General features: G+C 46.3%; 2 protein-coding genes across 2 annotated transcripts; both read left to right on the top strand.

Moving 5' to 3' along the window:
- Positions 1-1,981: 1,981 nt before the first annotated feature.
- On the top strand, positions 1,982-3,577 carry LOC100273164 (F-box domain containing protein expressed). Its single transcript, NM_001147610.1, has one exon. The coding sequence runs from the start codon at positions 2,148-2,150 to the stop codon at positions 3,381-3,383; it is 1,236 nt and encodes a 411-aa protein (NP_001141082.1). The 5' UTR covers positions 1,982-2,147; the 3' UTR covers positions 3,384-3,577.
- Positions 3,578-20,175: 16,598 nt separating this feature from the next.
- Positions 20,176-21,758, top strand: LOC100284884 (F-box domain containing protein). The gene has a single exon (NM_001157779.2). It carries the CDS (start codon positions 20,407-20,409, stop codon positions 21,631-21,633), a length of 1,227 nt encoding a protein of 408 aa, NP_001151251.2. The 5' UTR covers positions 20,176-20,406; the 3' UTR covers positions 21,634-21,758.
- The last annotated feature ends 229 nt before the right edge of the window (positions 21,759-21,987 follow it).

The raw sequence follows: 21,987 nt of genomic DNA, 5'->3' as shown, positions 1-21,987 counted from the left end.
GCCTTAGAATACTTAGTGAATGTTTGGGTTCCTCCTCCATGTGCCTAGAGGCCCCTTTTATAGCCCTAAGGCAGCTAGGAGCCGTTGGAGGCCAACTTGGAAGGCCAAACTTGCTTTTCTCGCCCCTTTGCTTTTCTCGAGGGCGACGAGTTCGCCGCGGATGACTCACCGGACAGTCCGGTCACCACCGGACAGTCCGGTGAATTATAGCCTTACGCCGCCGTCGAGTCCCGAGAGTGGCCTTTTCACTCAGACCAGCCTGGCGCACCGGACACTGTCCGGTATGCCAAGCCGAGCTGGAGTTGGTTGCACAGAGCCAAGTCTTTTTCCAATTCTTTCTTCCCTATTTCTAGCACTTAGACAAAATATGTTAGTACTCAAAACATTGTACTAAGTCTAGAAACGTACCTTTTGCCTTGATTTGCACTTCTCACTTTGTTTAGCACATGGGCACTTAGTTAAATGTGTTGGGCACTTAATCACCAAAACATTATAGAAATTGCCCAATGGCACATTTCCCTTTCAGGTTGGTATTCTGTTGCGACGACTTCGTGGGGGAGATGAACCTGATAGATGTGGCCCACACGACAGCGGTCGAGATAGCACAGATGGTGAGTAGAGGGTGACGCAGCGGGCCCACCTGTCACCGGCTTCAAGCAAGCGCAGGCGAGTGGCGTCCACGCGATGCGAGGCTGACATGGGTGGTCCACCCTTCATTGACTTGGCGTCCAAGGCCCACACGGCAGACCGCACGGGGATGCCCTGCTGGGCTGATTGGGTGGGAAGGAGGAGATGGGTCGGAACGACAGGATTTGGCCCAGCAGGCTTTATCTTTTATTTTTTTATTTTTCATTATTTTCTGTTTTAGATTTCTATTTTATTTTCTATTTGAATTTTTCAAGTTTAGTCAATGTTCAAATTTAGAACAATGCACAAGCACAAAAATTCGGCATGCAATGTAAACTTTTATTTAATTATTTAATTATCATTTTCATCTATGCAAATGCTCTTTAAGCGTTCAAAACAAAAATTATTTACTTTGGTCAAATAATCTATGAGGTGTAGTATTTATTAAAAAAAACTTGAATCCATACTTTTATAGAGATTTTCTCCAAATATATTATGTAATATCCTACAGAAGGATCCTCACATGTTTCCTAGTTTCTTTGACCACAAAAGAAAGTTCAGACTTAAGTTCGATCTATATTTTTTTTCTTTGAGAGCAACTTTGAAAGAAATTCTTATTATAATGTCAAAAATTCTCAAAAGGAAATTTTAGGTGTTACATAAACCAAAGCATCAAACAAAAATATCCCCTCCAGAGCCAGAGCACACCTATGGTCACAAGTCCTCCCCTATGACTTCAGTGCACCTTCGGTCTGTCGATTGGTACTAAATATGTCAACGGGTGAAGATCTACCGGATTTAATCACTTTATACTAGTCCCCATTAGACTAAATAATTCACGCTCTAATACTTGTACATGTACACATGTATAATTCCACATCCATACCATTATGTGGGTATTTTATGTTGGACAGGTACTCATACCCAATAAAAATACATAAATATAACATATACAAATAGTATCTAGTTTACTATACATTTTTAGAGATATTTGAGCCGATAACAATAAGTACATTCTTTCAGCACACCATAATACATAATAATCCTAACACTGCATGTTTCACAGCATATACCTACATCAAAAACTGAAACGTGCACCGATTTATAATCTGGGCCATATGATGTTGATAAGGGGCGCCCAGGAGATTGAGAGGGGAGATTTGCAAAAGTGCAATTAGGAGCGGACGATTAAGTGCAAAATTGTCTACTCCCACAGGCCACACGTCCCTTGATCAATATTATGTGATCTAAATTAGAATTTTGCACGATTGCACGGAATGGTTAGTTTGTCCCTATATATTATTGCATTCTTTATCCAATCGATTGAAGAACGTTACAGCTAGAGGGGCCTCTTCACTTGGAGAAACCTGAAAACGATTTTGATCAAGAATTCAAGATAAGTGTTGGCAATTGCAACGAACCTACCACAAATCCCCAATTCTTCTGCTCCGCCTGGCTGGGGCAGCGTGGGCGCGGAACGACGTCCTGCCGGCATCAGCAGCATACGGGGGGCGCCGACGATGATGGCCGAGGCAGCGAGAGTGCAGCCGCGGCAGCAGGACGGTTGGGTCGATGAATTTGAAGGCGTCATGTACGACATCTTCCTCCGCCTGCCCCCGAAGTCCGTCGTTCGATGCCGCGCCGTCTGCAGGTCTTGGCTCCGCGTCGCCTCCGACCGCAGGTTCCTTCTCGACCACCACCGCCGCCAGCCCTCTCTGCCCCTCCTCTACTTCATCCTCGACGACCTCCGCGGCCCGGAGGTCAGCCAAAGCGAGTACCGGCTCGAGGTATTGGACCTCCGCGCCAACGACAACAAGTTGCAGACTGTCCTCGGATTCTCCAGCCACGTCAATTGGTTGATGATCCCCCATGACCATGAGAGACGGCTCGCTCTCCATGGCTCCTGCAACGGGGTCCTCCTCCTATCCTCCGACGACCGCCAGCTATCCTCCGTCGACCGCCTATACCTCTACAACCCAACCACGCGCCACTGGGGTTGCCTGCCACCACTTCACAGCGACAACACCATCGCAGGACTTTACTGGCACAGGATCTCGGACGACTACCGGGTGCTCTACTTCCGGCTCCATGAAGATGGAAAGTACTGCTACTACGTCATGGAGGCCGGCACCAGGAAGCAGAGGCTGGTCAGTCGTCAGGTATCCCTAATACACTCCCCATGGCCAGCCGGGTCTGCACGGCGCTCACCGCCGGTCCTCCTTCATGACAACCTTCACTGGCCCCCTGTCTCATCAAGGCCCGAGTCCATAGCCGTCTTCAACACGGTCACCGAAGAGTTCTGGTTTATGCGTTCTCCTGCCATCTACGTGGACAGCCTGCTTATCTCAAATGTGAAGCTGCTTGACATGGAGGGCGTTCTTGCCTTGTCAAGTAGCTGCAGAGAGGCTACTGGGGATGACGGGCCCTTGAGGGTTGATCTGTGGTTTCTGGAGGACTACAACAACGACCGTGTTTGGGTCTGCAAGTACCGCATTGAATTGCCGGTGGAAGAAATCAGCCGTTTCCATGCATTCCTGGATGGATGGAATGCTGTTGTTGTGTCCCATGAGGGAGATGTGCTGGTTTATCTCTGGAATCTCCTGTTGGGATATGACAGTGAAGGAAATTCAGTAGCAAATTTGCCGTGTGATTGCAGATTTCTGGAGATTGGTCCACATATGCTTAAGCGGAGCCTTGTTCCTCATGCATCGCTTGGGATGTACAACCCAACAAACCATCTTTTCTCTGATGACTAATAGATTGGGCTATGGTTTCCATGAGAGAGAGTTTTTGGCTGTAGGGTCATGATAATTGGACCGTTTCTTTTGATTTGGAAAAAGAGTGCCAAGCTGATCCGAACCATGCGTTTCAGAGTTCAGATTGTTATCTTCTTTAGCTGCAGGCATTTCTTTGGTTTGAACATTTTAGTAATAAACACACATTGTGCTGGAGATGTTCAAGTTTTCACAGCATCATTAGGATGAGGCAAATCTGCTATTTCGGTTGAACCAATTGTGTGTGTGCACTTCGGTGTATTAGTCAAAACTGATACGTTTCTGTGCAAACTGTGTTGGTACTGATACTTAGGTACTACATTACGTTTACGTGTCCGAAATTTAGAGTACAGTTCTGTGCATTTAACGATCTTGGGTAATAGAAAGAAAACTGTTCTTTTATGTCAGTAGGTCTGTGGTTCTTCTTGGGTGCAGCACGGAATTCACTACGGCCTGAATGTGTGTCGTTTCAAAATACAGAGCTGTAGACTCACCGAGTTTTCTAACCCATTTTGTATTCTAGCTAGTGTCTAATGTTTTTTCTGGTTGCAATGCTTCTTTGTAGAATGCTTAAGCAGTTGCGCTAAGGCGCTAGTGTCTATTTCACTGTAAGACAGTCAATATTGGGCCACATGACTGCAAATTAGATATGGATTATGAGTCTTCTGGATAAGGCAGCTCAACTAGGCTGCCTTTTTTATGTCTTCGTTATGTTTCCTGCATTTTATAAAAAAAAACTGTGAATGGTACTCCATATCAACTTCCTTCTGTGCATTTTCTTCAGTAATTAGCCCTTCTGTGCGTTTTCTTCAGTATTGAGCAAATCCCTGTTAGTCTGGAGAGGTATAATGCATTTTCTTCAGTCGTGAGAAAAAAACACAGGAACAAATGGCGACCATGTAAACATAGTCCTTTCTGTGCGCTTTTACCTTTATTATTGAGCCTTGCATTTTCTTCACCAGATGAAATCAGGGAAGCACATAAGACCTGGGCAAATGCTTGCCAGACGCTTCACAAATGACGCCCAACAGATGTTTAACTGACAGACGATTGTGCTTATGATGAATAATAACAGCTGTTTTTCTTCAGCACTTTACAAACTAATGAAAATGTTTAACTAATGAACTATTCATCAATAGCATAATGAACTATTCATTAAATAGCATCGTCTATCTAAACTAATGTTCCTCATTTTGGTGCCCGCGCCACTCCCAGAGGTAATCTTGAATTTGTTGATGCTGAATAAATGACGAAAAATTCAATGTCCCTACAGGCCAGCGTCGCTAGCCGCGATTCCTCACTCTCGGACCGGGGATCTTCAACTGAAGGGGTGCGGGGAGGATGGTTCCGTTGCTCGGGAGCGTTTTCCCCCGTCGCGCAAGCCAGGTGGTGTGGTTTCTTCGTTATCTCAGATCGATCTGCTGGATTCCACCTTTTCTACCAAGTCACCTCCCAGATCTGTAAAGTCAATTTCGGATCCAAAAACCAGGGGTCAGGTAAGTCCTTCGCGGGAATTTATGGAAGGCAGCTTGGGTCAGATCTCGCGACAGAGGGTTCCTTGCTCGGAGAAGATGAAAGGGGCAGCGGATATCTTGCCGGTCGCCCGTTAGCTCGCAGGGGGCTTGAATGCGGATAGTGACCCATCACGTCGGCGCGTCGTGGCCAGCGGTTGCGCGCCGGATCATGATGGCCATCCTCCCATCAGTCGGCGCAGGGCTGTTTCTCAACGAGCGGAAGACGATGGCTGGACTGAAGTCAAGCCAAAGTACTGGTGGCGTAAAATCCAAGGAAATCTCGAGAAATCTCTGCAGCAGATCGATGCAATGGGAGCCAGACTGTTCAAATCGAAGCTTCAGGGTAAATGCTTCAACTGCCTTTCACCAAACCACTTCGCTTTTCGCTGCTCGGCTGCTACGCGTTGCTGACTCTGTTTGCATACCGGGCATAGGGCGAGACTGTGCCCTAGGAATGGCTACACGAGTAAATCCAGTGCCTCTCGTAGCTGCGGCATATCTGTAAAGCATTCATCGCAGAGCGCAGGCATTTACAGTTCTACCTACCAGCAGCCCGCTCCTGGTTCCATTCCACTTCATAAGGGGCAAGGGATGCAACTAGGAACTGCGCCTGGCTTCTCACCTCTCACACTCAAGAAAACCTTCAGGCAAGTTGTACAACAAGGCCAGAACATGGAAGCTCGCTACCCAGGAGACCCGAGGGGGAGGCCTGCTCATGCTCACTGCGTTGTTGCAGCAACCGGCTCAATCAGGCGTCGTAGGGATGAGATGATCAACAAGGCAGTGGTTTGCTCCTTCGACAGCAACAACCATGAAGTGGACAGCCTTCAGGCAGGTGACATGCTCAGGGAAAAGTTCAATCTACAGCATGGTCAGTACCAAATTGTCAAGCATTTCCCTGAACAATTCTTCATCATTTTCTCTGATTCGAGATCAAAGCAGTGGGCTCTTGACCGTAATACGGTCTCGTATCGTGGTCGGGTCTTTCATTTTGGGGATTGGTCCGAAGATAGTTATGCTAGAAAGACTTTCTTCGAGTTTAGAGTTAAGGTTCGAGTTGAAGGTGTTCCTGTTCACTGCTGGGGGGAGGATGTGGTTGCAAGGGTACTAGGGAAGAGCTGTGCCATCCACTATGTTCAAGAGCGTGCTAGGCGCAGAGAGCGCACGAGATCCTTTGACCTCTGGGCCTGGTGCTCTGATCCTTGTGAAATCCCTAAGGAAGTTTGGCTTACAGTCACTTAACCTGACAGGGAACCCCCTCCGGTTTCCACCCCTTTACCGCTTGTTGGTGTTAATTATGATGTTCTATCAGATCTGAAAAAGGGCCATGTCTACACATTGCGCAATCACATTGAGATAGTGGAAGATCTCTCGTTCTTGCGCGGGAGGGACATCAGGGGGGACCTCCAAACCGTAAGCCTTGCAGAGAGTTTGAATGGACCTACGGTGTCCCTGATTCCATTGGTGAGAAAAGAGAATATTCGGGTGTTCGTTGTGGAAGGGATGTGGTTCGCCGGGACTGGGACCAAGATGATGATGATGAGTATCAGCATGGTAGAAGGCACGGCCCTCGTCGACATCGCAGCCTTTCTGGCTGGGTTCGTTCGTAGCGCTGTCGGGGTGGGACTGCTGACTGCATCAGCTCGAATGGAAAATTTAGAGCTTCCACCCCCTTCAGGCGCCATGAGATGGGGATGCCACACTCAAAGCGTTGGGTTCCTAAATTAAAAGCTAAAGCTGTTTCTTTCGTTGTTCCGCTGATTTCTGCTGTGTGGCCTTTCGAGGGCGAAGAGGGGGCGGCTGGTGCTGACAGGCTCTTGCTGAATGGTGGCACTGAAGCTGGCATGCAAGAGGCACTTGGCTTCCATGCCAGAGGGGGATCACCAACAAAGCTGATTGCACCCAAGGTAATTGCTGGTGCAGGTTTCTCTGCAGGTGCTCTTCGCACTGATGGGTCGTCCCCTGGAGCCGTTGTTGAGATGGTCGCTGACGAAAGCCCCGCCTAAGATGCAGCCAATTCATTCGACATACAGAACGACCTCGCCATGGAAACTGCTACATCTCCCAAGGTAATATCGAAGCTCTCTTCAGATACTGCAATAGCCCCACTTCCTAGTAAGCCTGTTCCCAGTCCTATCTCAAACCTCCATAATTCTCTGAATCCTAAGATCTCAAATGTGGACGTGCATCAGCAGTCGCAGCAGGGGTTTCAAGTTGTCGAGCCCCAAGTAGAATCAAATGATATCTATGCCGAGCAAGTCTATGATGTGACTGCTGCTCAAGACGAATGTCCAGTACCCTCAACAGTTACGGCAGTAACCCGGCATAGTCAGGAGGCTTGTAGTTTACCACCGGATTCTCAGCCAAACAGCACTAACAGCTTGCAGTTATGAAAGGGAAATGTGCCTTTGGGCCATTTCTAAGTATTTTGGTGATTGAGTGCAAACACAAGTGCTTAAATGTGAAAATATGCCCAAGGATGATCAAAGTGCAAATCACAAGTTAAGGTATGTTTCTAAGCCTTAGTACATTGGTTTTGTGTACTAATATATTTGTCTAAGTGTTAGAAACAGATAGAAGAAGAGAAGAGAAGACTTGGCTGTGTACAGCCAAGGGGCTGCTTCGGTCTGGGGCACCGGACTGTCCGGTGGTGCACCGGACAGTGTCCGGTGCGTCAGGCTGCCTCGGCCGAAGAGGCCGCTCTCGGGTTTTTTCTCCGGCGACTTCGGCTAAAATTCACCGGACTGTCCGGTGTGCACCGGACTGTCCGGTGAGCCAACGGTCGGCCGGGCCAACGGTCGGCCGCGCGATCGGCGCGCGACACGTGGCCGAGCCAACGGTCGGAAGGGAGCACCGGACTGTCCGGTGTGCACCGGACTGTCCGGTGCGCCAGATCTGCAACGGTCGGCAACGGTCGGTTTCGCTTTCTATGGAAACAAATCGGGCACCGGACAGTGTCCGGTGTGCACCGGACTGTCCGGTGCGTCACGAGACAGAAGGCAAAGATGGCCTTCCAGATTTGTTCCCAACGGCTCCTAGCTGCCTTGGGGCTATAAAAGGGACCCCTTGGCGCATGGAGGAAGATACCAAGCATTCCTTGAGCACTCTTGATCACTCACACATCAATCTCGCGCACTTGTTCGACATTCTAGTGATTTGAGCTCCGTTCTAGTGTGCTAGTCTTTTGAGCTCAAGTCTGGGTCTTGTGTGTGCGTATTCGCTGTGATCTTTGTGTCGTGTGTGAGTTGCTAATCCCTCCTTTGCTCTGTGATTCTCTGTGAACATCTTTTGTAAGGGCGAGAGGCTCCAAGTTGTGGAGATTCCTCGCAAACGGGATTGAGAAAAGAAAAGCAAGAACACCGTGGTATTCAAGTTGATCATTGGATCACTTGAGAGGAGTTGAGTGCAACTCTCGTCCGTTGGGACGCCACAACGTGGAGTAGGCAAGTTTTGTACTTGGCCGAACCACGGGATAACCACTGTGTCATCTCTGTGATTGGATTCTTGTGGTTATTGTGTTTTGACTCCTCTCTAGCCACTTGGCATAAACTGTGCTAACACCTAATCAAGTTTTGTGGCTATAAGTTTAAGTTTTTACAGGATCACCTATTCACCCCCCCCCCTCTAGGTGCTCTCAATTGGTATCAGAGCCGTTCTCTTCAAGAAAGGGACTAACCGCCCGAAGAGATGGATCCTAAGGGGAAGGGAATTGTGATCAACGACAAGGAGAAGGAGTCCTTCGTCAACGAGCCAAGGGATGACAAGTCCAATGACTCGGGCTCGGGCCACAAGCGAAGAGATGGGAAGAAGAAGAAGACAAGACGCATCAAGGAGATCGTCTACTACGACAGCGATGAGTCCTCTTCTTCCCAAAAGGACGACGACTACGACAAACAAAGGAAACCGGTTAATTCTAACTTTTCTTTTGACTACTCTCGTATTCCGCATAGTTCAAATTCACATTTGCTTTCCATTCCACTCGGCAAGCCCCCACACTTTGATGGAGAGGACTACGGATTTTGGAGCCACAAAATGCGTAGTCACCTATTCTCTCTCCATCCTAGCATATGGGAGATTGTAGATAGTGGAATGCACTTTAATAGTTCGGATAGTCCTATATTCATTAATGAGCAAATCCATAAGAATGCACAAGCTACTACTGTTCTTCTAGCCTCATTGTGCAGGGATGAATATAATAAAGTGAGTGGCTTGGATAACGCCAAGCAAATCTGGGATACCCTCAAGATCTCTCATGAGGGAAATGACGCTACCTTGCTCACCAAAATGGAGTTGGTGGAGGGCGAGCTTGGACGGTTCGCGATGATAAGGGGCGAGGAGCCAACTCAAACATACAACCGGCTCAAGACCCTTGTCAACAAAATAAGGAGCTACGGAAGCACGCGATGGACGGACCACGACGTCGTCCGACTAATGCTCAGGTCCTTTACCGTTCTTGATCCTCATTTGGTGAATAATATTCGTGAGAATCCCAGGTACACCAAAATGTCGCCCGAAGAAGTACTAGGAAAATTCGTCAGCGGGCGAATGATGATCAAGGAGGCAAGGTATGTGGACGACGCCTTGAATGGACCGATCAACGAGCCGCAACCTTTTGCTCTCAAAGCCACAGGGAACAAGGAGGCGCTACCCAGCAAGGTGGCGCAAATTGAGGCGGCCGGTCTTAATGAAGAAGAAATGGCCCTCATTATCAAGAGATTCAAGACGGTGCTAAAGGGTCGCAATGGACAGCCGAGCAAGACTAAGACCAAGGGGAAGCGATCATGCTTCAAATGCGGTAAGCTTGGTCATTTTATTGCTAACTGTCCTGATAATGATAGTGACCAGGAAAAGGGGAACAAGAGGGAAAAGAAGAAGCATTACAAGAAGGCAAAGGGCGAGGTGCATCTAGGCAAGGAGTGGGACTCGGATTGCTCCTCGTCCGACTCCGACAATGAAGGACTCGCCGCCACCGCCTTCAACAAATCAACCCTCTTCCCCAACGAGCGTCACACATGCCTTATGGCAAGAGAGAAGAAGGTATGTACTCGCAACTCTACCTATGCTTCTTCAAGTGAGGACGAATCTAGTGATGAGGATGAAGTAGATTATTCATGTTTGTTCAAGGGCTTAGATAGATCTAAGATAGACAAAATTAATGAATTAATTGATGCCTTGAATGAAAAGAATATACTTTTAGAAAAGCAAGAGGATTTGTTGTATGAAGAGCATGATAAATTTGTTGAGGCACAAAAATCCTATGCTTTAGAAGTTAAGAGAAATGAAATGCTTTCTTTTGAACTATCTACTTGTCATGAAACCATTTCTACTTTGAAAGGTGTCAACAATGATTTAAATGCTAAATTAGAAGTAGCAAACAAATCCAATTCTTGTGTAGAACATGTTGAAATTTGTACTAGGTGTAAAGACTTTGACATTAATGCTTGTAGTGAACACCTAGTTTCAATTTCCAAGCTTAATGATGAACTGGCTAGTCTTAATGCTCAACTTAAGACTAGCAAGAATGATTTCGATAAGCTAAAATTTGCAAGGGATGCCTACACAATTGGTAGACACCCCTCAATTAAGGATGGACTTGGCTTCAAGAGAGAAGCTAAGAACTTAACAAGCCATAAGGCTCCCATTCCCGCCAAGGAGAAAGGGAAGGCCCCTATGGCTACTAGTGCTAAAAGGAACCATGCATTTTTGTATCATGATAGAAGACAAACTAGAAATGTAAGTCATGATGCTTATGATTCATATGTTTATGATTCTCATACCATGTTTGCTCCTAGTTCCTCTTATGTGTATGATAGAAATGTTACTAGGAGAAATGTTGTTCCTAAAAGAAATGCTATTCATCATGTGCCTAGAAGGAATGTTATTCATGCTCCTAGGAAAATAGCAAATGAACCTTCCACAATTTATTATGCTTTAAATGCTTCCTTTGCTATTTGTAGAAAGGATAAGAAAATTGTTGCTAGGAAGTTAGGGGCAAAATGCAAGGGAGACAAAACTTGCATTTGGGTCCCTAAGGATATTTGCACTAACCTTGTAGGACCCAACATGAGTTGGGTACCTAAGACCCAAGCCTAAATTTGCCTTGCAGGTTTATGCATCCGGGGGTTCAAGCTGGATTATTGATAGCGGATGCACAAACCATATGACGGGGGAGAAGAAGATGTTCACCTCCTACGTCAAGAATAAGGATTCCCAAGATTCAATCATATTCGGTGATGGGAATCAAGGCAAGGTAAAAGGGTTAGGTAAAATTGCAATTTCTAATGAGCACTCTATCTCTAATGTGTTTTTAGTAGAGTCACTAGGATATAATTTACTATCTGTTAGTCAATTGTGCAATATGGGATATAACTGTCTGTTTACAAATATAGATGTGTCTGTCTTTAGAAGAAGTGATGGTTCACTAGCTTTTAAGGGTGTATTAGACGGCAAACTTTATTTAGTTGATTTTGCAAAAGAAGAGGCCGGTCTAGATGCATGCTTAATGGCTAAGACTTGCATGGGCTGGCTGTGGCATCGCCGCTTAGCACATGTGGGGATGAAGAACCTTCACAAGCTTCTAAAGGGAGAACACGTGATAGGTCTAACCAATGTTCAATTCGAAAAAGATAGACCTTGTGCAGCTTGTCAAGCAGGGAAACAGGTGGGAGGAGCGCATCACAGCAAGAATGTGATGACCACTTCAAGACCCCTGGAGCTGCTGCATATGGACCTCTTCGGACCCGTCGCCTATCTAAGCATAGGGGGAAGTAAGTATGGTTTAGTTATTGTTGATGATTTTTCCCGCTTCACTTGGGTGTTCTTTTTGCAGGATAAGTCTGAAACCCAAGGGACCCTCAAGCGCTTCCTCAGGAGAGCTCAAAATGAGTTTGAGCTCAAGGTGAAGAAGATAAGGAGCGACAACGGGTCCGAGTTCAAGAACCTTCAAGTGGAGGAGTTCCTTGAAGAAGAAGGGATCAAGCACGAGTTCTCCGCTCCCTACACACCACAGCAAAATGGTGTGGTAGAGAGGAAGAACAGGACGCTCATTGACATGGCGAGGACGATGCTAGGAGAATTCAAGACCCCCGAGTGCTTTTGGACGGAAGCCGTGAACACTGCTTGCCATGCCATCAACAGGGTCTACCTTCATCGCCTCCTCAAGAAGACGTCGTATGAGCTTCTAACCGGTAACAAACCCAATGTATCTTACTTTTGTGTATTTGGGAGCAAGTGCTACATTCTAGTGAAGAAAGGTAGAAATTCTAAGTTTGCTCCCAAAGCTGTAGAAGGGTTTTTGTTAGGTTATGACTCAAATACAAAGGCGTATAGAGTCTTCAACAAATCATCGGGTTTGGTTGAAGTCTCTAGCGACGTTGTATTTGATGAGACTAATGGCTCTCCAAGAGAGCAAGTTGTTGATTGTGATGATGTAGATGAAGAAGATGTTCCGACGGCCGCTATACGGACCATGGCGATTGGAGAAGTACGGCCACAGGAACAAGATGAACGAGATCAACCTTCTTCCTCAACTATGGTGCATCCCCCAACCAAAGATGACGCAGAAATTCGAGATGTCGATGATGGGCGAGTTGAACTACTTCCTTGGGTTCCAAGTGAAGCAACTCAAGGACGGCACCTTCATCTCCCAAACAAAGTACACGCAAGATCTGCTAAAGCGGTTTGGGATGAAGGACGCCAAGCCCGCAAAGACTCCGATGGGGACCGACGGACACACCGACCTCAACAAAGGAGGTAAGTCCGTTGATCAAAAAGCATACCGGTCAATGATAGGTTCTTTGCTTTACTTATGTGCTAGTAGACCGGATATTATGCTTAGCGTATGCATGTGTGCTAGATTTCAATCCGATCCTAAGGAGTGTCACTTAGTGGCGGTGAAGCGAATTCTTAGATATTTGGTTGCTACGCCTTGCTTCGGGCTCTGGTATCCAAAGGGGTCTACCTTTGACTTAGTTGGATACTCAGACTCCGACTATGCTGGATGTAAGGTCGATAGGAAGAGTACATCGGGGACGTGCCAATTCTTAGGAAGGTCCCTGGTGTCATGGAACTCTAAGAAACAAACTTCCGTTGCCCTATCCACCGCTGAGGCCGAGTATGTTGCCGCAGGACAGTGTTGCGCGCAACTACTTTGGATGAGGCAAACCCTCAGGGACTTTGGCTACAATCTGAGCAAAGTCCCACTCCTATGTGATAATGAGAGTGCTATCCGCATGGCGGAAAATCCTGTTGAGCACAGCCGCACAAAGCACATAGACATCCGGCATCACTTTTTGAGAGACCACCAGCAAAAGGGAGATATCGAGTGTTTCATGTTAGCACCGAGAACCAGCTAGCCGATATCTTCACTAAGCCTCTAGATGAGAAGACCTTTTGCAGGTTGCGTAGTGAGCTAAATGTCTTAGATTCGCGGAACCTGGATTGAATTGTAGCATACATGTAGTTATGATTTTGATCATGTTCCTTTTTGCATTATGTTGCTTATTATGGTGCTCAAGTTGTACAAACACTCCCTGGACCTCACAAGTCCGTTGCAAAGTGATGCACATGTGTAGGGGGAGATGTGTTACAACTTGACCCTTTGAGACTAACCATGTGCTTGAGTTTGATAATTTAGTCTCGAAGGAGGATTGAAAGGGAAAAGGTGGACTTGGACCATGAAAGACTTCCACTGCACTCCGATGAGAGGGTAACTAATTCCAAGTTCATCTCATGAAATCTTATTGCCATTTGCTCTTAATTGAAGACTTTGGTGAGGCAATGGGGTTCACAGGCCAAGATTGATCCCGTTTTGGTGCTTGATGCCAAAGGGGGAGAAAATAAAGGCCAAAGCGATAAATGGATCAGCTACCACTTGAGAGATTTTGAAAATAGTAGAATAGAGTTTTTGTTGTGTCAAAAGTTTTTATTGTCTCTCTTGTCAAAAGTTGGCTTCTTGTGGGGAGAAGTATTGATTATGGGAAATAGGGGGAGTTTTTGAAATCTTTGATCAATCTCTTTTGGAATGACTCTCTTTATACTTCAACATGTGTGTTTGACTTAGAGATAGAGATTTGAGTTTGATTTGCAAAAACAAACCAAGTGGTGGCAAAGGATGATCCATATATGCCAAAATTGAATAAAACCAATTTGAGTTTTTATTTAAAGTGATTTTGCACTTGTTCTAGTTGCTTTATATTGTGTTGGCATAAATCACCAAAAAGGGGGAGATTGAAAGGGAAATGTGCCTTTGGGCCATTTCTAAGTATTTTGGTGATTGAGTGCAAACACAAGTGCTTAAATGTGAAAATATGCCCAAGGATGATCAAAGTGCAAATCACAAGTTAAGGTATGTTTCTAAGCCTTAGTACATTGGTTTTGTGTACTAATATATTTGTCTAAGTGTTAGAAACAGATAGAAGAAGAGAAGAGAAGACTTGGCTGTGTACAGCCAAGGGGCTGCTTCGGTCTGGGGCACCGGACTGTCCGGTGGTGCACCGGACAGTGTCCGGTGGTGCACCGGACAGTGTCCGGTGCGTCAGGCTGCCTCGGCCGAAGAGGCCGCTCTCGGGTTTTTTCTCCGGCGACTTCGGCTAAAATTCACCGGACTGTCCGGTGTGCACCGGACTGTCCGGTGAGCCAACGGTCGGCCGGGCCAACGGTCGGCCGCGCGATCGGCGCGCGACACGTGGCCGAGCCAACGGTCGGAAGGGAGCACCGGACTGTCCGGTGTGCACCGGACTGTCCGGTGCGCCAGATCTGCAACGGTCGGCAACGGTCGGTTTCGCTTTCTATGGAAACAAATCGGGCACCGGACAGTGTCCGGTGTGCACCGGACTGTCCGGTGCGTCACGAGACAGAAGGCAAAGATGGCCTTCCAGATTTGTTCCCAACGGCTCCTAGCTGCCTTGGGGCTATAAAAGGGACCCCTTGGCGCATGGAGGAAGATACCAAGCATTCCTTGAGCACTCTTGATCACTCACACATCAATCTCGCGCACTTGTTCGACATTCTAGTGATTTGAGCTCCGTTCTAGTGTGCTAGTCTTTTGAGCTCAAGTCTGGGTCTTGTGTGTGCGTATTCGCTGTGATCTTTGTGTCGTGTGTGAGTTGCTAATCCCTCCTTTGCTCTGTGATTCTCTGTGAACATCTTTTGTAAGGGCGAGAGGCTCCAAGTTGTGGAGATTCCTCGCAAACGGGATTGAGAAAAGAAAAGCAAGAACACCGTGGTATTCAAGTTGATCATTGGATCACTTGAGAGGAGTTGAGTGCAACTCTCGTCCGTTGGGACGCCACAACGTGGAGTAGGCAAGTTTTGTACTTGGCCGAACCACGGGATAACCACTGTGTCATCTCTGTGATTGGATTCTTGTGGTTATTGTGTTTTGACTCCTCTCTAGCCACTTGGCATAAACTGTGCTAACACCTAATCAAGTTTTGTGGCTATAAGTTTAAGTTTTTACAGGATCACCTATTCACCCCCCCCCTCTAGGTGCTCTCAAGTTACAAAACTTCATCGCAAATATAACTATGCCACCAGTACCCCCTCTGATTCAAACCCTTCCACACAACAAGTCACCCAACATAGCAAACGCTCTAGGGGTTTTGTCCCAGCAGCATACTAAGATGCCTGACCAGGTCCCCACCTCCGGCAAGCGCTATAGTGTCAGATTGGCTGCAAAGAAAAAATTACCGTTGGGGCGTTCTAGAGATTCAATAGCCAAAGCTCAAGATATTCTGATTGCTAAACTATATAACTCAGCAATGAAAAATAATCAGGGCTCTCTGGCTTCTTGCTCAACTAATGAAGTCAATCATTTTGAACAGATTGCAAGGCTTTTTGCAAGGCCTCTTACCAAGGTTCAGATGGAGGAAATCATGGAGCTGGCCAATCAAGGAAAAGGAAGGAAAACCAACAACAAGAAGGGGTGTAAGGTGGCGCCCTTCGTAGCGCCGGTCACTCTGCCGGCTATGGAAGCCTGAGTGCTGTTATCCTGTCTGTAATGGTGGAGATGGTTTGCTGATGTTACAGCAGTCGGTTCTTTTGGTGGTCCTTTTGGTTGTATTGTTGTCAGTAGAGGGAGTTTTAGAGTCTAGCTACTGGCTCTTGCTTCCAGGGCAACCATGGCAGCTCTGTCGTCCTGCCTTCAGTGTAGGGTACTGTGTCTTTCTCCAAGTGCGCTCTCTTTTGTTGTCATGGATGAGGGTGGTTCAGCTGCACCCTATGTTAGTCCTCTCAGATGTTTTAAATTCCTCAAGTAGTAGTGGCCTGTTGTTTAATGTGTTCCAATTGCACTGTTTTCTCCTGGAATGTTAGGGGCTTAAATAACCCTGCTAAACGAGCAAGTGTGAGACAAACTATTAGTTCCACAGGTGCAACTATTGTTTGTCTACAAGAAACAAAAATCATGAACTGGACCAATGATCTTCTCAAAGAAACGGTGGGTTCCAAACTAGCGAACCAAGTGGTTCATCTACCTTCCCAGGGTGCCTCTGGTGGAATCATCATCGCCTCTGATGCAGATTTTTTTGATATGGCTCTTTTGCATTGCTCATCACCTTATTCGATTTCGGTTAGAATCAGCTCAAAATTGGAGGAAGAGGTTTGGGACCTCACTGGAGTTTATGGTCCTCAGCAAGAAAATGAGAAAATGGATTTCCTTAATGAACTTCGTAATATTCACAATTTGGTGGGACCAGAATGGATAATTTTAGGGGACTTCAACATGATAAGGAGAGCACGTGAAAAAAATAAAGGGTTCATTAACAGAAGAATTATGAGTCTTTTCAATAAGATAATTGATGACCTGCAGCTATTAGAGCTTGATCTCAATGGTAGAGCTTTCACATGGTCAAATGAACAGAATGAACCTACAATGACGAGGATTGACATATTTCTTGCGACAACAGAGTGGCATCAATTATTCCCCTCGGCAGACCTTCAGGCCATTGGCACAATGACCTCGGATCACTGTCTGCTAATTATGCAAGGTCGTTCTTCCTTCCCCTTCTTTAGGGGTTTTAGATTTGAGTCGTTCTGGACAAAAATCAATGGATTTAAGGAGGTTGTGCAACACGCTTGGAGCGTTGGTGTCAATTCTGCTGATGCGATTCTTGTGCTCCATGTGAAGATGCAGCGCACAGCTAAGGCTCTAAGCGTGTGGAGAAGAAAATCACTCGGTAATGTCAGTGTGCAATTGGCAATCATTCAGATTGTGCTAACCCTTCTGGAGAAGGCTCAGGAAGCTAGGCAGCTCACCAGTGACAAATTGGAATTCAGGAAATGGCTTAAATCCAAAATTCTTGGTCTAGCTTGCATTCAAAAATCAATTGCAAGACAACATTCCAGGCTCACCTGGATGCGTCTGGGGGGCGCTAATAACAAATTCTTCCATTTGATGGCCAACAATAGAAGACGAAAAAATAATATCAGATCTCTAGTTCATGGTGATTCAATCTTGACCAGCCAACGAGATAAAATGCATGAGGCTCATCATCACTTTAATGCAGTGCTTGGAACAAGTGGAGTGAGACAGAGGGCTGTTCGTTTGGATAATTTGGGCTGTTTGCCATTTGATCTATCCGAGTTAGACAATGTGATAGAGGATAATGAGATCAAGAAGGTGGTTATGGGGTTGCAATCTGAAAAGGCGCCAGGACCGGATGGCTTCATTGGGCTGTTCTATAGATGCTGCTTCGACGTGGTTAAAGACGACCTTTCCAAAGCAATTAACGACTTTTATCACCTAAAATGCAGGAGCTTGCACCTAGTTAATGAGGCAAACATCATTCTGCTTCCCAAAAGAGAGGTCTCTGACACAATAGACAAATTTAGACCTATCAGTCTTATCAATAGCTTCATGAAAATCATAACAAAAATTCTGGCAAACAGGCTTGCACCGCGAATGAACGAGATCGTATCTACTGCTCAGAACGCCTTCATTCAGAAACGATCAATTCACGATAACTTCCTATATATTCAAAGGGTGATCAGGAAACTTCATAAAAACAGCCAGTCGGCTCTGTTTGTTAAGCTTGATGTATCCAACGATTCCCTAAATTGGGCTTACCTTCTCGATGTGCTAAAAGCCCGGGGATTCCCCCAAAGGTGGCGTAATTGGATCGCCGCAATTCTTGGTTCTTCTACCTCCAGAGTCACCATCAATGGTCAACAATCAGACAAGATTTACCACAGGCGTGGTGTGAGGCAGGGGGACCCCTTTCCCCTTTTCTATTCATATTAGCAATGGATCCTCTTCAGAGGATGATTGAGAGGGCAGTTGAGGCTGGGTTACTGGGGCGGGTCCTGCCAAGAGGGGCAAAGCTTCGATGTTCCCTATACGCAGACGATGCAGGGGTGTTTTTTAGAGCGGATAAAGAAGATCTCAAAGTTCTAAAATCGATTCTAGAGACTTTCGAAGGGTGTTCAGGGCTGAAGATAAACTTCGATAAAACAGAAATTTTTCCAATTCGTTACCCGGAGGAGCTGTGGCCAAATCTTGTAGAAGTCTTCCCCAGTAAAATCGCTAAGTTACCCGGGAAGTACCTGGGTCTCCCCCTTCACTTCAGAACCGCTAAAAGAATTGAGCTACAACCTTTAGTTGATAAAATCAATAAAAGGCTCGCAGGATGGAAAGGAAGGCTTCTCTCAAAGGCAGGTAGAGAGACATTAGTTAAATCTGTGTTATCCGCGCAACCTATTTATCATCTGACGGTCTTCCCGGCTCAAAAATGGCTATTGAAAAAAATTGATAAGATAAGAAGAAGTTTCCTCTGGAAAGGAAGTAATCCAGAATCATGCAACGGGGGTCACTGTCTGATCAACTGGTCTACTACTTGTTTACCAAAGTGCAAAGGGGGATTGAGCATTCTAGACCTGAATCGTTTTGCGAGGGCTTTAAGACTAAGATGGTTGTGGTTTCGATGGAAGGCCAAAGACAAAGCATGGGTGAATCTGCAGCTGCCATGTGATGAATCAGATGAAGATCTTTTCAACGCTTCCACTTGTGTGAAGGTGGGTAATGGGAAAACTGCTGTATTTTGGAAATCTAGTTGGATCCATGGTCAAGCACCAAAAAACATTGCACCAAGTCTTTTCAACAAAGCAAAAAGGAAGAACATTTCGACTTTCCAGGCCCTGAGAAACAACCGTTGGATCCAGTTATGCTCTCCCTACGATGGTGCAGAAGAATTCAAGGAATTGCTCGGCCTTTGGCAGGCCATCAATAGTACACACGAGCTCAACGATCTAGAAGACTCCATTTCTTGGAGATGGACAGAAGATGGTGAGTACAGTGCAAGCAACGCTTATAAGATCCAATTTGCAGCAAATTATTGTACAATGAAAATTGACCCCATTTGGAAAGCAAAAACTGAACCTAAGTGCCGTTTTTTTGCATGGACTCTTTTGCATAATAAAGTGCTGACTGCTGACAACCTTCAGAAAAGACATTGGCAGTGCAACCCAGTTTGCTGTCTTTGTAACTCAGCACTAGAGACGGTAACCCATTTATGCAAAGATTGCCCTTTCAGTAGAGAGGTGTGGAACAAAATTTTGATATGGGGAACTGTTTTTTCCTGGGAGGAAACCAGACATCGGAGTCGTTGTATGATTGGTGGAGGAATCTAAGAGATCTCTGTAATAGGCAATCTAGGAAAAAATTCGATGGGCTTCTGATCTACTTTTGGTGGAGCTTATGGTTAGAAAGAAACAACAGGATCTTCAGAAATCAGCAAAAGAATTCAGATCAGGTAGCTTATTTAGTGAGAGAGCTTGTTGACGCTCTAGTGGGTTAGTTTTGGGCCTAGTGGCTTTGGAGTTGTTTTTTTAATCTTAGTAGACAGTCGAGTTTTGTTCTTCTTCTTTCTTACCACCCCCTCTCTCTTTTTCGTCTTCGTGTGTGTCTTGTAAGTGTTTTCTCCTACTCTAATATATTGGACCGGCAAATCTTTTGCCCGTCCCTTTCAAAAAAAAATATATACCACACCTTTTGTATCGACATTACTCTTATCATGAAGCACATTTAATGGATGATAAATAAATTAAATTAGGTCATAATACAAAATTTAGGACATTACTCTTATCGATATATACCACACCTTGGAGTTGCTCTTGCAAGAGTATAAAACTCATATTCATTAATGCTATCCAAACACTATAACATTCTAGTAATAATAAACAAACTAATAGCTCCATCTCCTTAAAATCCCAATAAGACACGTTAGTTAAAACTTATATATATTCTAATTTACTTTAGGAGATTCAAACAAGCACCACTAGCCATTTCAACATTTCTTCAAATTGTATCAACTCTGAACACGGCGCCGTTTTGCCCCCGTGCGCCCCCTTCGTCCTATAAAAGCAAGGTGTTGCCTGGTTTGCATGTGCAACGAACCTACCCCAATTCCCGAATCCCCAATTATTCTGCTCCGCGAACTGACTCCGCGAGCGACGTCCTGCCGGCATCAGCCAACAGACGGGACGCGCCGACGATCATGGCCGAGGCAGCGAGAGTGCAGCCGCGGCAGCAGGGCGGTTCGCTCGATGGATTTGAAGACATCATGTACGGCATCCTCCTTCGCCTGCCCCCGAAGTCCGTCGTCCGCTGCCGCGCCGTGTGCCGGTCTTGGCTCCGCCTCGCCTCCGACTACATCTTCCTTCTCGACCACCGCCGCCGCCAGCCCTCCCTGCCCCTCGTCTCCTTCATCCTCGACGACGTCGGTGACCCAGAGGTCGGCCAGTACCGGCTCGATGTATTGGACCTCCACGCCAACGACAACGTACTGCAGACTGTCCTCGGATTCTCCAGCCACGTCGATTGGTGGATGCCCCATGATCGTGAGAGACGGCTCGCTCTCCATGGCTCCTGCGACGGGGTCCTCCTCCTATCAACCGACAACAGCCTATACCTCTGCAATCCAACCACGCGCCACTGGGGTGGCCTCCCACCCCTTCACCGCAACAACACCATCGCAGGATTTTACTGGCACAGGATCTCGGACGACTACCGGGTGCTCTACTTCAGGCGCCATGAAGATGGAAAGTACTGCTACTACGTCATGGAGGCCGACACCAGGAAGCAGAGGCTGGTCAGTCGTCAGGAATCCCTAATACATTCCTCATGGCCAGCCGGGTGCGCACGGCGCTCACCGCCGGTCCTCCTTCATGGCAACCTTCATTGGGCCCCTGTCTCATCAAGACCCGAGTCCATAGCCGTCTTCAACACGGTCGCCGAAGAGTTCTGGTTGATGCCTTCTCCTGCCGTCTACGTGAACAGCCTGCTTATCTCAAATGTGAAGCTGCTTATCATGGAGGGCGTTCTTGCCTTGTCATGTAGCTGCGGCGAGACTGTTGGGGATCACGGGCCCTCGAGGGTTGATCTGTGGTTTCTGGAGGACTACAAGGACCACGTTTGGGCCTGCAAATACCGCATTGAATTGCCAGTGGAAGATATCTGCCGTTTCATTAGATTCCTCGATGTCCGGAATGCTATTGTTGTGTCCCATGAGGGAGATGTGCTGGTTGATCTCTGGAATCGCCTGTTGGTTTATGACAGGGAGGGCAATTCAGTAGCAAATTTGCCGCTTAATTGCAGCTTGCTGGAGATTGGTCCACATATGCTTAAGCGGAGCCTTGTTCCTCATGCATCGCTTGGGATGAACAACCATAGTCCCAACAAACCAGCTTTTCTCCCATTAGAGTTTTTGGCTGTAGGGTCATGATATTGGATCGTTTCTCTTGATTTGGAAAAAAGAGAGAGGGACATTTTTTTTCCATCTGACACTAGTATCTTCTTCTTGCGCAAAGCTGATCCGAACCCTGCGTTTCAGAGTTCAGAGTTTCAGACTGTTACCTTCTTTAGATCATTAGATGCATGCATTTCTCTGGTTTGAACATTTTATTAATAAACACACATTGTGCTGCATTCGTTCAAGTTTTCACAGCATGATTAGGACAAGGCAAATCTGCTATTTTCGGTGTACTAGTGAAAACTGAACCAATTGTGTGTGTATACTCAGGTCCTATTTGTTTACCCTCTAGATTATATAATTTATTAAGATACAAATAAACAATAC

This window comes from Zea mays, chromosome 1 (genome assembly GCF_902167145.1).
Source record: "Zea mays cultivar B73 chromosome 1, Zm-B73-REFERENCE-NAM-5.0, whole genome shotgun sequence".
NCBI classification, from domain to species: Eukaryota; Viridiplantae; Streptophyta; class Magnoliopsida; order Poales; family Poaceae; genus Zea; species Zea mays.
This window is presented reverse-complemented; position numbering and strand designations above follow the sequence as displayed.